The sequence below is a fragment of the Leuciscus leuciscus genome (assembly GCF_965113295.1).
Source record: "Leuciscus leuciscus genome assembly, chromosome: 12".
NCBI lineage: Eukaryota > Metazoa > Chordata > Actinopteri > Cypriniformes > Leuciscidae > Leuciscus > Leuciscus leuciscus.
In genome coordinates this window covers 36,402,426-36,419,165 of record NC_138736.1, presented here as the reverse complement: position 1 = coordinate 36,419,165, position 16,740 = coordinate 36,402,426, and the positions used below count along the sequence as shown (strand labels likewise).

The 16,740-nt window shown below is 43.2% G+C and overlaps 1 protein-coding gene across 5 annotated transcripts in view; it reads right to left on the bottom strand.

Annotated features, from left to right (window-relative positions):
• Positions 1–16,740, bottom strand: part of LOC309511155 (uncharacterized protein) — a 154,532-nt gene that overhangs the window by 133,850 nt on the left and 3,942 nt on the right. Inside the window, exons 2-10 of one of the 5 annotated variants that reach the window (XM_082186255.1) lie at positions 12,384–12,506; positions 11,939–12,028; positions 8,420–8,539; positions 7,042–7,089; positions 2,327–2,368; positions 1,913–2,014; positions 1,662–1,816; positions 1,135–1,244; positions 611–1,019 (exon numbers count right to left, since the gene is read on the bottom strand). The exons of 1 other annotated variant lie outside the window; for it this stretch is intronic. In XM_082186255.1, the coding sequence (XP_082042381.1) occupies positions 845–1,019; positions 1,135–1,244; positions 1,662–1,816; positions 1,913–2,014; positions 2,327–2,368; positions 7,042–7,089; positions 8,420–8,539; positions 11,939–12,028; positions 12,384–12,506 (965 nt within the window). In that variant the 3' untranslated portion in view covers positions 611–844. Of the gene's footprint in view, positions 1–610; positions 1,020–1,134; positions 1,245–1,661; positions 1,817–1,912; positions 2,015–2,326; positions 2,369–7,041; positions 7,090–8,419; positions 8,540–11,938; positions 12,029–12,383; positions 12,507–16,740 lie in introns of those variants that run through there. 3 more of the 5 variants (XM_082186257.1, XM_082186256.1, XM_082186258.1) reach the window with 3 other exon arrangements.

Here is a 16,740-nt window from a genome sequence, read left to right as displayed (position 1 = left end):
TCATGCTACATCTGTGGTTTTCCAAACAGTGAGATAAAATGAAATAATTTATTTAAATGTCAGTGATATTTATAGTGAGGAATGAGGATTCTGAACACTCAATTTGAGGAGATTCCCCTTTCCATATGTAAAGCACTTAGCCTAAGTACCCAGAAAAGCGCTATATAAATGTAACAAATAGTTGTTATTATTATTATTATTATATTAGTCAAGTCCTTCAGGTTTATTTGAAAACTACAGGTATGTGTTTTGGAGAAGTGTTGAAACTGAACTCGAGTTTGAGACCCTGTGCTTGACTCTTGTCTTTGACCGTTACGCCATGTTTTTCAGATGCACATTTTTTTTAAATGGCGTATCAAAAAAGTTCAACTTTTATAAATGCGTCTCAATACCCTGTAAGTTTTTCCGTCCACTATATTGTACTTTCTCGAGTAAAAAAAAAAAAAAACGATGTGTGAACTGTGAACTGTTCATTCAGCTTTAGTTCTGTTTGAACGGCTGACAAACGCTAAATCTACCTCTTCCAGCACTGCTATCAAATGACTACTGTAAATGACATACTGTCACAAAACTATATGACATTCTCATTGAATCGCAGGAAACATCCATGGCAAAGGAAAAGTCAGCCCCTGTTTTTAATTGGCATACATGATTACTGACATACATGATTTAGAAACGATGTTACAGAATACATATTGAAATGCTGGTGATGTCAGGGTACGCAGTGTGTGTACTTTGCATCCAGGCAGGGCTGCCATTACATACATGTCTTTTGTTTCACAACAGTTGGCTTGAGTAAATGACAGAATGCTAACTTTTGGGTGAACTATTCAGGAGGGATGAATTAAACAGCTGCAGCAGCTTCACACACAAATCTTTTCTCTTGGAAACAGAAAGCGTCCGTCCAGAAATCCGTCTCTCCCCCTGGATGTCCCAGACTAGCACAGTCTTCACCGGCAGGATGGCCTTTAGTCCAGTTATCAGGCTCTCTGACTCCATTCTCTCGCTTTATCCAGAATCTACAGAAAAAAAAAAGAAAAAAAAAAATGCTTCTGTTTGGCAGCAACCTGTTAATTATTGATATATTGTTAGTTTTAATGCAGAGGTTGTATTGTCAAGATTAATGGAGCTTACTCTGCTGAATCATTTAGTGGCTGGTTGTTCACCCAGACCCAGTGTCCCTCAGTGTCCAAATCATTAAGACCAATCCAGTGCGTCACTTTAACTTTAGAGGTCAGAAAATCCTGATGGAGAAAAACATGTTTTTGTCTTGTGATATATTAAAATGCACATAACGTTTGGAGCCGAGAAATGTGTAGCCTAATATTTAATAGGAATATTAAATGTATTATATTTATTTATTTATTTTTTTAATATTTAGGCAACAAATTGATTAAAATGTAATAACTTGCTACTACTTTCTTTTTTAGATATCATGCATCAAAAGGCTTTTGACATGTTTGCTCGGTGAAAAAGCCGTGGCTGGATGTTTCTTCACAAGTCTTTTGAACAAGATGCTCCAGTCTTCTGAGACTATCAGAGACTTCATTAAACCATGATCATCAATGCATAAATTTTTTATTTAACTCAGAAAAACATCATGTTACAGAAGTGAAAGGGATTAATATACTGTAAATGAAGTGTTGAAGTGCAGAACACACCTGCTCTGCTTGGCTGTTTATGATCACTAGATGTCCTCCTCGACTCACACAGTGATCTCGACTCTGTGTCCAGTTCATCTTGACCGTAGAGAAGTAGTAGCACTTTCCCCCAGAATAAATCCAGTTTACGGCACAAAGTGCACAACCTGTGCTGGCTTTTGAGAAAGAGAGACAATTCAGTTATTAGTTCATTATTTTTAGTAATTGTGCTTATTTATAGTACAGTATGTGTGTAATGAATGTCTTTTAACTTTGCACAAGGCTCAAATCTGAAGACATACGATTTAATCTGTTCAGCTTTCTAAGTGTTTCCTCATGCTGGTTGTGGAGCGCATCAAACTGTTCTCTGTAATCTGCATGACAAGGCCAAAAACAAACACAGTCAGGATGAAAATGATCCATTCTTCAGAACACAATACTCTTGAAGTTAATCAAAGTTTGGTTCAATGTGCAGAACACTTTGTTTAAGCCTGTGTCATGGGTGTGAAAGAGAAATGCAGTCTGGCGTAGTTCTCTGTGAGCCATGACTGGTACAGAAACAGTTATGAAAAAGGAAGAAAACAAATGGTTGGAGAAATGTGTTCAAATGACTGACTTGTATTTACAGAACAAAAAGAACTGTGATACATTTTTATATGTATGAATCTGAACGTTACTTAACTTACTGGTGTAGTTGGCTGTAAGTTCCTCAAGCTCTCTCGCCATGGCTGGTACAGAAACAGTTATGAAGAGAATGGTGGAGAAAAGAAAACAGACAAAGTCACGCTCATATTCATGAATCTTTGTGCACAGTTAATGTTGCTGTACTGGTGCATTAAATATATTTTACTCACTTGTACCATTCGTTTGTTGGGCAGACAGTTTCATTGAAACACTGATATCTGATTAAAGACATGCACAAAAATGCACTTGACTTGACTTGAAGGTTAAAAGCAGTAGCAGTGATACCACACACACACACACACACACACACACACACACACACACACACACACACACACACACACACACACACTGTTTAGATTTAAATTTTAACATGCAGTCCAGGGCGGGTCGCTTCAGTCCTGGGGGAAACACTCGTTTTACATGTTTTTGGTGCTCCTTATTGTTGCAGGTGTATTATTGACGTAAAAATCTAGACCCTGAATATATGACCCCATTTTTTCAGATGTAGCTTATTTCGAAGAAAAAAAACACTCTTATATTCGGAAACAATACGGGTATGTTTCTAGAATTTTATATGTTTGGCTAGTCTGACAAGCCAGACCCACATCAAGACACCATTGGCAGGGCTCAATCCGAGGGGCGGGATCAGTAGCGGTTGATCAGTAACGGGGGATCCATATAGTTATCTAAGTCAGTCACACCTCGACTTTCTTCCAAATAACACACATTTCATTCATAATATTATAATAATAATAATAATAATAATAATAATACATTTTATTTATAAAAGCACTTTACATTTTAAGGACAAAAACCTCAAAGTGCTACAGGTCTGATCCTAAGAACAATATCTAGACATTTTTAAAATTCATAAGATCTGCTAAAAAGTAATGTCTTTAGTCCCTTTTTAAAAGTCTCGATGGTCTGTGGTGACCTCAGATGGTCCGGGAGGGCATTCCAAATCCGGGGAGCGGCAGAGCAAAAAGCACGATCGCCCATTGTGCAGAGTTTAGTTTTGGGTATTAAGAGGTGGTTTGAGGTTTGTGATCGGAGAGATCGTGCTGTCGAAGCAGGGGTAAGTAGTTCTTTCAGGTAGGGGGGTGCATTTCTATAGATGCATTGGTGAGTGAGAAGTGAAACCTTATATTCGATCCTAGCAGACACGGGAAGCCAGTGAAGTGTGTGGAGGATGGGAGTGATGTGTTCATACTTTCGCACTCTCATCAGGATCCTAGCAGCGCTGTTCTGGACGTACTGCAGCTTTTGCAGACTCTTGTTGGGGATCCCGATGAGAAGAGCGTTGCAGTAATCCAATCTAGAGGAGACGAAGGCGTGGACCAGTTTCTCAGCATCAGCTAAGGTAAGTGTAGAACGGAGTTTTGCGATATTTCTGAGATGATGAAAGGAGATCTTACAAAGGTTTTTGATATGAACTTCAAAGGTGAGTTGTGGATCAAATCTCACACCGAGATTGGTAACTGTTGTGGAAAGGGGGATATCTTGGCCAGAAATGGTTATACCGGAAAGTGAGGATGACTGAATTTGGTGCAAGGTGCCAATGAGAATTGCTTCAGTTTTGGAACTGTTTAGTTGGAGGAAATTATGTTTCATCCACACCTTTATCTCCTCGAGGCAGGCAGTGAGAGTTGAAAACGGAGATGATGTTGGCGGTGCTGCAGTTGGTTGTGGATCAGATTTCATGTACAGTTGAGTGTCGTCGGCATAGCAGTGAAAAGACACTCCATGGCAGCTGATGACATGTCCGAGTGGCAGAATATAAGTGATAAAGAGAATGGGTCCAAGAACCGACCCCTGAGGTACTCCGCAGGTAACTGTATGTTCCCGGGACCTTGATTTTCAAAGCGAAATGTACTCTTTTCTGTCCGTCAGATATAAATTGAACCATTCCAAGGCAATTTCAGTAAGTCCAGTGGTTTGATGCAGCCGGTCTAGTAGAATGCCATGGTCCACAGTGTCGAAAGCAGAGGACAGGTCAAGCAGTATGAGAAGGGAAGGTGAGCCAGCATCAGCTGCCATTCGTAGGTCATTTGTGACTCTGACGAGCGCTGTTTCTGTACTATGAGCTGCGCGAAAACCAGATTGGAACTTTTCGAATAGTTGGTTGTTTTTAAGGTGGTCCTGGAGATGAGTTGCAACAACTTTTTCCAAGACTTTTGAAATGAACGGAAGATTTGAAATTGGCCTATAGTTTGATAATATATCAGGAGCAAAAGTGGGTTTTTTCAGAAGTGGTCTGATTATGGCGGTTTTAAGTGCAGGTGGAACAATGCCTGACAGGATGGACTGGTTTATTGCAGTGGTAATGAGAGGGCTTAGAATAACGGAGTTTGCTTTGACCAGAGCAGTAGGAAAAGGGTCGAGGGAACAGGTGGTGGGTTTCATCCTTTTGATGATCATCTCGACCTCCTGATTCGAAATTTCTGGAAAGCATTTCAGGGGGTGGGCGATTTCAAGCTGTGGATGTACAGATAGGGCAGATTGGGTTGAGGATCCATGAATGGAAGAGCGGATCGAATCTATTTTAGTTTTGAAAAAGTCCAGTAAGTTATTGCAGTGTTCTTCTGTGTTTTCATTGAGTGAGGGGGTCTGTGGTTTTAGAAGATGATTAATGGTGGAGAACAGCTGCTTTGAGTTTCCAGGACTGTTTTTGATGATATTAGAGTAGAATGACGACCGTGCCTTTATTAGCGACTTAGAGTATTTCTTTTGGTGTTTCCGAAAAGCTTGTTGGTGGACAGTGAGACCAGTGGCTTTATATCTCCGCTCAATGGCCCGCCCAGATGCCTTCATTTTCCGGAGCTCACTGGTGTACCAGGGGGCTGTTCGGGAGAAGGTGACTGTTCTAGTTTTTACTGGTGCATGGATATCTAGGAGGCTCTTGAGGGTGTTGTTGTAGTAGTCCACAGGGTCCATGACTGGTGAGCAGTTAACAGAGAGAAGATGCTGAAGGTCGGATGCCAGTGAATCTGAGTTGATGTTTTTTAGATTTCTAAAGCAGATTTGGCGCTTAGGCTTGATGACGGTGGACGGTGAAGACATCATCATAGAAATGACCTTGTGGTCAGAAATGCCCAGATCATAAACCCGGAGATTGCTGAGATGTTCAGAGTTTGTAATAACTAGATCGAGTGTGTGTCCCCTAGTGTGAGTGGGGACATCGACAAGTTGAGTTAGATTAAAACAGTCCAGTAATTGCAGAAATTCTGCTGCAAATCGACAGGTGGGGGAGTTGACATGGATATTCATATCTCCAAGAACTATGATGTTGGCAGACATAGTACAGAGTATTGTCAGAAGGTTAGACATTTCTGGGATGAAAGACGGGTTCGGTCTGGGTGGCCGATAAATGAGAAATATTATTGTGGAGAAAGGAGGCTTACACTTAAAAGCGAAGTATTCAAAAGAAGATGGCTCGGGCATGGTGATGGGGGAAAGGCCAAGATTACTTCGGTGGATGACAGCCAAACCGCCGCCGCGCCCTGTATTGCGGGCTTTCTGTAGGTAGCAGTAACCAGGAGGACAGGTCTCATTTAAAACAAAGAGCACATCTGGTTTGTGCCAAGTTTCTGTAAGGCACACCAAATCCAGACATTTATCCAGAATATGTTCCTGTATAAGGCAGGATTTATTTGTAATGGATTGTGCATTAAACAGTTCAATCGTGATGGTAGATGGAGCAGTGTGTCTCTGAATTGGCCGGAGTAGACTGAAATCCACTCCACGTTTTCCCTCCCGATCCGTACTCAGCGTTGCCGTGGAGACTCCAGCGTTACTTATTCTGGAAAGAGTAGAGCCCTGATGACGTGTTGGAAATGCGACAGGGCGTGCGCCAGACCAGAGGGATGGAATGCCGTGATCAGACCGGGAGAAGACAAACTGTCTGCCGCAGCTCCTGTGAGTGTAGTGCGGCCGGCAAAGCAATCCAAGTTGTTTAATAACTGGTATGCATGATGGAACGTTACAGTTATTGAAACTCCTCAGTTGGGTGACGGAATACTTGAACATCATGCCACTCGCGGAAAACGGCCTGGTGTCCGGCCACAGCGCCCGTGCTGAGCAGAGGAGAGCCGCCAGACCCAACAGAACCCCGCAGACCCCAGCAACAGCCTGATCAGGAACCTCTCGATGGTAAGAAGCGATACACAGACACAGAAAAAGCTCCGGGCGAAGGCAGACTGGTAAGTTGACAACAGCTGGAATCGGCGAAATCCGTACAAACACATCCATGAAGTTTGCACTCGTTATATTTACTGGACGTAGTAGTGCTGGTCGATAAACATACTGTATAGCCTGGTTAATAGCAACAATTGTTGCCACAAAGATTTTTTTCAGACGGAGAAGCGGCGAACAGACAACGCCAGCGTCCTCTCCTATCTTTCTAGAATTTTATATGTTTGGCTAGTCTGACAAGCCAGACCCACATCAAGACACCATTGGCAGGGCTCAATCCGAGGGGCGGGATCAGTAGCGGTTGATCAGTAACGGGGGATCCATATAGTTATCTAAGTCAGTCACACCTCGACTTTCTTCCAAATAACGCACATTTCATTCATAATATTATAATAATAATAATAATAATAATAATACATTTTATTTATAAAAGATTTATAAACATTTTAAGGACTCTCATATTCATGAATCTTTGTGCACAGTTAATGTTGCTGTACTGGTGCATTAAATATATTTTACTCACTTGTACCATTCGTTTGTTGGGCAGACAGTTTCATTGAAACACTGATATCTGATTAAAGACATGCACAAAAATGCACTTGACTTGACTTGAAGGTTAAAAGCAGTAGCAGTGATACCACACACACACACACACACACACACACACACACACACACACACACACAACACACACACACACACACACACACACACACACACACACACACACACACACACACACACACACACTGTTTAGATTTAAATTTTAACATGCAGTCCAGGGCGGGTCGCTTCAGTCCTGGGGGAAACACTCGTTTTACATGTTTTTGGTGCTCCTTATTGTTGCAGGTGTATTATTGACGTAAAAATCTAGACCCTGAATATATGACCCCATTTTTTCAGATGTAGCTTATTTCCAAGAAAAAAAAACACTCTTATATTCGGAAACAATACGGGTATGTTTCTAGAATTGTATATGTTTGGCTAGTCTGACAAGCCAGACCCACATCAAGACACCATTGGCAGGGCTCAATCCGAGGGGCGGGATCAGTAGCGGTTGATCAGTAACGGGGGATCCATATAGTTATCTAAGTCAGTCACACCTCGACTTTCTTCCAAATAACGCACATTTCATTCATAATATTATAAATACAGGCCTCTATATTTCCTGCACATTTTTGTTTTTCTGAATTGTCTGAATGGCTAATAAAAATAGGTAATACAAAACGATTACTTGGTCACCACCACCAAGGTGAATTGGTTTAGTCTTGACTTCTGGTCGTGACTCGTCATTGCTCGAAGGGGGTCTCGCCCAGGGTGTAATTCAATGTAGAACCGCCACTGGGCGGGATAAACAGTTTTCTTTCAAATTCCCTCTGCATGCAATAGGATAGCGCTACAACCAACCAGAGCAACGAAGAAGGTGACGTAGTCAGAGCGTTTCTAGGCTAATGTTTGGCAAAAGATCTTCTAACCCTAATTGATGGAGTGTGTAGCTTTTCATTTCTTAAACAACCATGTAGGAAGACAAATCATGGCCATTTCCCAGCATGACAATGTCAAGATTCGTCAGGCTCAAATTGTGAAAGAATGGTTTTGAAGAGCATGAAGAATCATTTTCACACATTAATCGGCTCCTCTGAGTCTAGACCTTAAATTCATTGAATGTCTTTGGGATGTGCTGGAGGTGACTTTACAGAGTGCTGGACTCTGGATTCATCTCTTGATGGAAATAAATGGTGTGATGTTATATAAAATATACCATCTTTATGTTTTTTCTACATTATTTTGGAGATTCAATGTGAAAATACTATAATATAAAAATATATTATAAACTTTAATGTTAATTAATCACGATTAATTACAGGAAAATGTGTTATTAATTAAATGGCACTACTCACACAGAATCCCTAGAATACAGAGACTCCCAAGAGCAAAAACAATAAAGACAATCAGAAGAACTTTAGTCCACTTAGGGAGATGAACTTCCCTCTCTTGTTCTTGCTCTTCAGTGGAGTTACCTGGGGTCAGAAGTTTGATGAGATGTTATTTCTCAAATCTGAACCCTTGAATCAGCACACAATTTCTGCCAGTAACTATTCCTGAATTTACATTTGTAACATTTCTGCAATATATATTATGAAAAATGCATTTTCAACATGTGTGACAAGTTGCCCCAACCAGACATTTTATGAACTTTGTCCTGTTTTCCTGAGAACGTCTCGGTTACGTATGTAACCCTCGTTCCCTGAGGAGGGAACGGAGACGTTACGTCAGTGACTGATGAATGGGGGTTTCGCTTAGAAGCTTATCACCTTCGAGTTCTTACAAAACGAGCCAATGGCAAAACAATGCCGTGTGTCTGCGGAATTTGCATAGCGCAACTCCGCCCCACCGCGTGGGTATAAAAGGAGCCGCGCAGCAATCTCGCATTATGTTATGCTGAGGAGCCGAGACTGAACTCCCGAAAGAAAGTCACCTGCTCGGTGGAGACTTAACATGGAAATACACATGTGGGGGTTGCCCAAGCAGGGAACCATGCACATGGAAGCACCTAGCCAATCACGAGGGCTGACCAACCGGGCAAGCACTCTGGTGACGGCACTGACAGTGCAGGAGGAACTCTGGGTCTAAGAAGAACTCATCTGAGTGAAATAGCGCACGTATCCAGTCTGTGGAGTGGAATGGCAGAGGTCCTTCCTTAAATAAGTCCATTAGGGTGTATTTTGGGCATATTCGATTAGTATATTGCTCATTTGCATATTCAAATTCATTTTCAAAGAAACTTCTAATACAAAATGTTTTACTTTTCTTGTAGACTTTCATTGTGTAAAGTTTTATTGTGATAGGAGTAAAGGAATAAATTAAGCCTATGCGGGTGTATTTTGGGTAGCCTATATTCGATTAGGGTATAGCTCATTTGCATATTAAAATTCATTTTCAAAGAAACTTGTAATACAACATTTTTTACTTTTCATGGGTACTTTCATTGTGTAAAGTTTCATTTTGATAGGAGTAAAGAAAAAGAAAATAGCCCCATTGGGGTGTATTGTTGCCTGGCCTTATTGGCACACATCTCGGATTGATGAGAATTGAACATATTTCCTCAACTAGGATTTCTTAGGACTTTTAGTATGTTGTTCTGGACACCTCGTAGAAATGATCTAAGCTGAATTATTTTTTTTTTTTTACAATTAGTCTGTCGTAAAACGCTACTTTGCCTGGACTATTAATTCATTGGGTGATTGGGGAGTTAAAGGTGAATTTGAGGTAGCATTGTTTTGACCCTAATTACAAGTTTCCAGCAGCTTGTTGACCGGGTTGTCCACCCAGGTTGTGATCCTCAGACATCATAGATTTCATTTTTATATGACAACCTTTTACAGCAGCCCATGTCTGCTAAACCCCCTTTGCCCCCTGGGTAGCAGCTGAAAACTGTTGGGCAAAGTCCTCGACCATGCCACCAAAGAGGCCAGCCTGGGATATGGGGGAGTTGAGGAAAGGGATTCGCTCACCCTCCCGCATATACGCCAGGTTAAGCCAGAGGTGTCTTTCCTGGACATCACCTGACCCAGGGAGCGTGCGTCACCTTCGTCGCCCGTAGAGCGAGGTCGTGGAGGCATGCAGCTCTTCCATGAGCCCTGGATCAGCCCTACCCTCGTGCATGTCTCTGAGCACGCTGGCCTGGTAGACCTGGAGGATGGCTATAGCATGCAGTGAGGAGGCAGCCTGCCCCACAGCTCTATAGGTCTTCGCCACCAAAGTAGACGAAAACCTACAGGCTTTGGAAGGGTCGCTACGCCAGGTGGAGGCCCTCTGGGGACGCAGTTGCATCGCCTCAGAACGCTCCACCGGGGGGACCCCAGTGTACGCTTGGGCCGCGGCCTCATCGAGGGCAGAGAAGGCGGAAGAGGCCGCTGAGCAGGGAGTCTTCCACAATCTCATGACCTCTTCTTGCACTTCCGGGAAGAAAGGAATTCACCCAAAAACCAATCATCAAGCCTTGAGCGCTTAGGAAATGGCGGAGGGTTCCACACAAGCCTGATGCTCGAGGCTGCCCGGGAAAGCATGGCAGTCAGCTCTGGATCAGACTCGGGCAATGCTGGCACTCCCGAAGGAGGCAGTACAGCCGAGTCTTCATCCCCAGATGACTCAAGCCCACCTTGTGATGCGGCGATGGACATGACGTCATCTGCCGGGGCGCCGAATGAAACGCTGGGCCCGCCACAAGACTAGCCAGCGACCTCATCCGGAAACCTTCTGGGTTGCAATGTGGAAGAGGGGGGTGTGGCCAGAGAAGAATTTGTCAGGTTGTTCCACACTGTCAGCCTCAGATCACCCTGGTCACCAGCCAAAGTATCCCCTCTCGTGGAGAGAATAGATTGGGGTGTGGCAGAGGGGACTCTACCTCTACTGAGGTCATTGAGTCTAGATCGCAACATTGCGATGGTCATGTTCCCGCAATGAGAACATGACACATCCACGAATGCTGCCTGAGCGTGATTTAATCCCAAACACGCCAGGCAGCGTTCGTGCCCATCAACAGAATTAATTTGTCTACCGCACACAGAAATACATGGGCGAGACATCTTTAAAAAGATGCAGCTCTTTTAGAAAGGATAAAGCTCAACAGCAGTGCTGAAGCGCCCAGGGAGAAAACACACACTATTGGCAGATCACTGCACAGACCAGCAGCAGGAATAAGATCTCGCTGGAACACGTCTTCACAAACACAAACACAGCTGAAGAGTCGCTCGTCTCGTATCTAGAATTGTAGACAACTTGCAGTGGAGAGAAGTGAAGAAACACTCTGCTCCGAAGCAGAAACATAATGCGAGATTGCCGCGCTTCTCCTTTTATGCCCACGCGGTGGGGCGGAGTTGCGCTATGCAAATTCCGCAGACCCATGGCATTGTTTTGCCATTGGCTAGTTTTGTAAGAACTCGAAGGTGATAAGCTTCTCAGTGAAACCTCCATTCGTCAGTCACTGACGTAACGCGGAGTGACTGAACGAAAGGGAACTCGGTTGTAAAGTTGCAGTTGGCTCTTGTCTCAAGAGCAGACTGATCTCATGAAATGGCGTATGTATGACACGCCAATTCGATTTCCATTTTTGGCGTGCTATCAACACGCATAATCGCTTTTCAGCATGTTTATCAACGCCGTTGACTTAACGTTACATTACTGTATATATAGATATGACCTACCCCAACTCCCTAAAAGTCCCTAAACCTACCCGTCACTGGGGTTAATCTTCTCCTACCACTTGGTTTTAAGTTCCTCTAGTGCTCCTACCATAACTTGGAGAATATGGGACAACAAGCAGATAAAGTTTCTCACATGGTGTGTTCAAAAAAACACTCAACACTGTTAATGAAACATGTCTGTGCTCTACCGTTTATTAAATACAGTTTTCTCACCTGTGCTGTTGTTCTCTTGAGCCGCCAGAGTCTTTGAAACCGTGATATGCTGCTCATTCAGTGATTCGAAATCAGCAAGCTTATGATTATCTGATTAAAGACAAAAGCAGCAGTGGAAAATATGTGTTTTTGAGGAAAGTCCACATAATGTACACTTAAGACTGTAGAAATGACATACAAAACCATTCTGTAAATGTTTGTAAATGAAGTCTTCAGGCTTAATCAATGACAGTTTAAACCTTAAATATGGGGGTTTGTTTGACAATATTGCCTAATAAAATAGCTTGCTGAAAAGTATGATTTTACAAATAAAAATCGACTAATAATTGTGTTGCGAGTTTCAATGATGCTACTGTCCAACATTGTTTTTTTAGTAGAAGTACTTACAGAAACTCAGTCAATACAACCCTGAACAGAGCAGAGATCTAGTATCAGTTATACTTACAAATCATCCAGAGAGCGCAGAGACCTCCGAGAGCAAAAACAAGAGAGAAACCCAGAACAATCAGAGGAACTTTAGTCCACTTAGGAGAAGTGGCCTCTCTCTCTCTCTCTTCAGTGGAGTTACCTGGGGTTAGAAATTTGATGAGAAAAAGGAAATTATTTCTGAACCTTGAATCTTTGCAGCATTTCTGTCTGGAACCATTCCTGAATTTACACTGGGTTAATTTCTGTATGATATATTATTAACAGAATATATTTTCAACACATTGACTAGAGAAAACAAGAATTTGCGTAATTAAATATCCGACTCAACCCTATACAGTAGTAAGTGAAACTAGAATGTACATTTCCTGAAGAAAATCTGAGTGGTGCTTGCAGTGGCAAAACTAGGCACTCGGCAGATGCTAATACGATTAACATGTTGCTAGCATGATGTTAACATGATTAGCATGTTGCTAGCATGATAAGCAAGTTGTTAGCATTTTGCTAGCATGATTAACATGTGGCTTTGATCTCTTTCAATGAAAGTATATGGAACTTGTTGCTATGGTTTTGTAAATGGTTGCTAGGGCGTGGCTTGATAGCTTCACAATGATCCTGAGAGACTGATTGGTTGTCTGAGTAAAATGAGCCCACCCCCTTGTCTCTATGACACTGTGATCCAGAGTTAAGTTCAATACAAAATCCCTATACAATTCACCGTAGTAGGAAAAATGTGCGTTTCATGGGCCTTCCTTCGCCATAGTATGCCTATAGGGCAACTTTGGGCAAATCTTGCCCCCCAGGGGTACAACTTTTACCCCATTGTGAGGTATGTTCTTACAGAGCCTGCCAGCCTCTGCAAATGTGGTAAACCACACGTTTCTGCAAAATCCTCACCTTTAGCAAGCAACACTAATAAAGATCTTGTGACAACTACGCCCATATGAAACCTTTTTATCATTACACATGATAACAAAAAACAAAAAACAATCACTGTTCTTTGATAGGCTTCATAGCATAATGAGAACATAAACACTAATAGTCCGCTCACAGGATGTCAAATGGTAAACTTCACACCAGTTCCCTTTTAGTCAGTCACGCTCGACGTCAAGTCGGAACGTACTGACAAATTGGGATCCTGTCTTAGAGCCCAATCACCTTCGAGTGTAAACTAAACGAGCCAATGCACACTGTAATGCGAGATATGCATTGCACGCTCCGCCCTGCAGCACGGGTATAAATACGGAAGCGAGTGCGGGTGCTTCGCAGCCGAGCACTTGTGTTGTTCCAATGCATTCATCTGTTTGAGTGATTTACTACCAGTCAGGAAGAAGCTCTGCTTACCAATGTTGGTGTGACGGCGCTATACAGCGGTGGTCGCGATCTTCAAGAGCATTTCCTGAATGACAGCCTAAAAGAGCTTTCCTTGCACACTGCAGGCTGCACTAATTCCTGCAAGGTGTGTTGCGGCCGTTCCTCTTGTGCGCTTCAGCACTGAAAGAGCTTATTTCCCTAAAAGAGCAATTCACGAGTTCACTCTTACATACAATTAGAGGGGGCAAAGTTTAATGCGTATTTGGCGTGCTGTCCGGGGGAGGGTGATGCTGAGCTTCCCACTGAAATGGTGTACTCATGCTGAATCAGATTCAAAGTTGACAGCCATGCTCTACCTTGGTGGTCCAGAAATGCCCCCTGGCTAAACCTTGTGGAGATGCGAGATGTCGACAAAACTCACTTTCTCGATACTCCCATCTCACAGGATGGCCTTTTCGGCGACTGTTGAGAAGCGTGCCCAGCAGTTCTTGGCAGTCCAGAAGCAGGCTGAGGCAATCAAGAGCCCGCTTAGAAATGCTACCCTGCCATCGTGAGCTGCCCATCAGTCTGCTCGTCACCAGACCAGACTGTTCCACTGCGGAAAAAAAGCAAGCACTCTGGCGTGGCCAGCTCAGCCATGACGTTGAGCCTTCGAAGGAAGATGACGCCACCCATCTCAGCTGCTAATCCTCTAAGCGGTTGGTGAAACACCACCTCTGAGATGGTTGACCCGCAGATCGACGGAGCTGCTCTTCCCCCAGAGGAGGGCTGGGTGGAGAATCTTTTGTTCAGTTTTGTTTCTGTTCCGCCGTTGGCTGCCAGCGGTACCCACATTTTTAATGAAAGAGCAGTTTCCTCTATCTCTGGGTCCCAAGAGGGTGCAGTTGGCTGTGCGCAACACTATGCCTTGCCACCCTCAGCCCCCTCTTTTGTCACCAGCAGGAACTGCCCAATCGTGGAACCAGGTAAGTGTTGCCAGGAAGCGCGGCACACTCCGAGTGAAAATTACCCTGTCCCGTCCCCAAACCTTCAGCCCATGGTCAAACCCTGTGTTTCTATGGGCAGGAGTTCCCCTAGAGCAGTGGTTCTCAAACCTTTTAGAGTGGTGTACCCCCTGAGGCTTTTTTCTAAATAAAATATGTCACACTCTGAGTATAATATTCTAAAGAAAAGTTGTTGAAAGAGCTCTCTTTGAAAAGACAGGTTGCAAAGAAGAAATGTCAGTGTCCAAAGGATAGACTGTCTCCCTCTTAAGTGATCAGTTGACTTAGTAAAAAAAAAAAAAAAGTAGGAAACATGTTGCCTTAAAATTATTCAGTAAATAAACTTCATGCTAAATAAAACAAATGAAGTAATGTGGAATTGTCAAGTTCACATAACTTAATTTTTTCAATTAAGCATTACGTTTATTTAATTAATTTTAAGGCAATGGGTTTACTAAATATTTTTAAGTAAGTGAACTGAACACTTTTTACACTGCTCAGAGGAACAGAGCCAAGTTCCTCTTTTCATAGTATATCGCAGCGAAGCAGCCCCACAAGACATAGATACATATGAAACGTAAATAGCTTTTATGGTTTCGCACCCTAGGGTGTGAGCACAAACACATATTGTACCGTACCACCATATGTGTCAGAAAGTCGTTAATCTCAATACAAAATAAAGAAACTGCTATACAACATGTCCCTTCTGCAAGATGTTTAGCCAAGATAACATCTTTTATCACTTTAACTGAAACATTCACTCTACTGTGGTCTGTCTATCAGAAACTTCTAGGAGAAAAGCATTGAACTGATAAGAAGAAAAATCGTAAGAAGAAAAATCTACCACACATGCAAGCTACTCAAGCTACTTCATATCTACAATTAGACCTGGAACTTTTGAACTTTCTTATTTATTTTTCTTTATTCTCTTCAATCAATCAATCAATCAATCAATCAATTTTATTATGACCGCCGCAATTTTATTATGACCGCCGGTCATATAGGGATTGTCAAAGTTTTTTTTTTTTTTTTTTCGTCACCTTACTGAATTTTTCGTCAACGATACCAGGGGAACATGAAATTTGGTGGGCATGTAGCCCCACTAGACTTCTAAGGAAAAATTTCGTTTGGTCCCCGGGGGCCACTCCCCCCCCGCGCTGGGCCCCCCCAAACCCAAAAAAATGCAGTTTTTCCTAAATAACTACCTGAACCGTGGCACCGAGGATGAAGACATTTTTATGGTATGTTGGTCTACTAGACTTTTACGGAAAAATTTCGTTTGGTCCCCGGGGACCACTTCCCCCCCCGCGCTGGGGCCCCCTTAAATTTTTCGTCAACGATACCAGGGACACCGAAACACCGGGGAACATGAAATTTGGTGGGCATGTAGCCCCACTAGACTTCTAAGGAAAAATTTCGTTTGGTCCCCGGGGGCCACTCCCCCCCCGCGCTGGGCCCCCCCAAACCCAAAAAAATGCAGTTTTTCCTAAATAACTACCTGAACCGTGGCACCGAGGATGAAGAAATTTTTATCGTATGTTGGTCTACTAGACTTTTACGGAAAAATTTCGTTTGGTCCCCGGGGGCCACTTCCCCCCCCGCGCTGGGGCCCCCTTAAATTTTTCGTCAACGATACCAGGGACACCGAAACACCGGGGAACATGAAATTTGGTGGGCATGTAGCCCCACTAGACTTCTAAGGAAAAATTTCGTTTGGTCCCCGGGGGCCACTCCCCCCCCCGCGCTGGGCCCCCCCAAACCCAAAAAAATGCAGTTTTTCCTAAATAACTACCTGAACCGTGGCACCGAGGATGAAGAAATTTTTATGGTATGTTGGTCTACTAGACTTTTACGGAAAAATTTCGTTTGGTCCGCGGGGGCCACTTCCCCCCCCGCGCTGGGGCCCCCGTAAATTTTTCGTCAACGATACCAGGGACACCGAAACACCGGGGAACATGAAATTTGGTGGGCATGTAGCCCCACTAGACTTCTAAGGAAAAATTTCGTTTGGTCCTCGGGGGCCACTCCCCCCCCGCGCTGGGCCCCCCGAAACCCCAAAAAATGCAGTTTTTCCTAAAT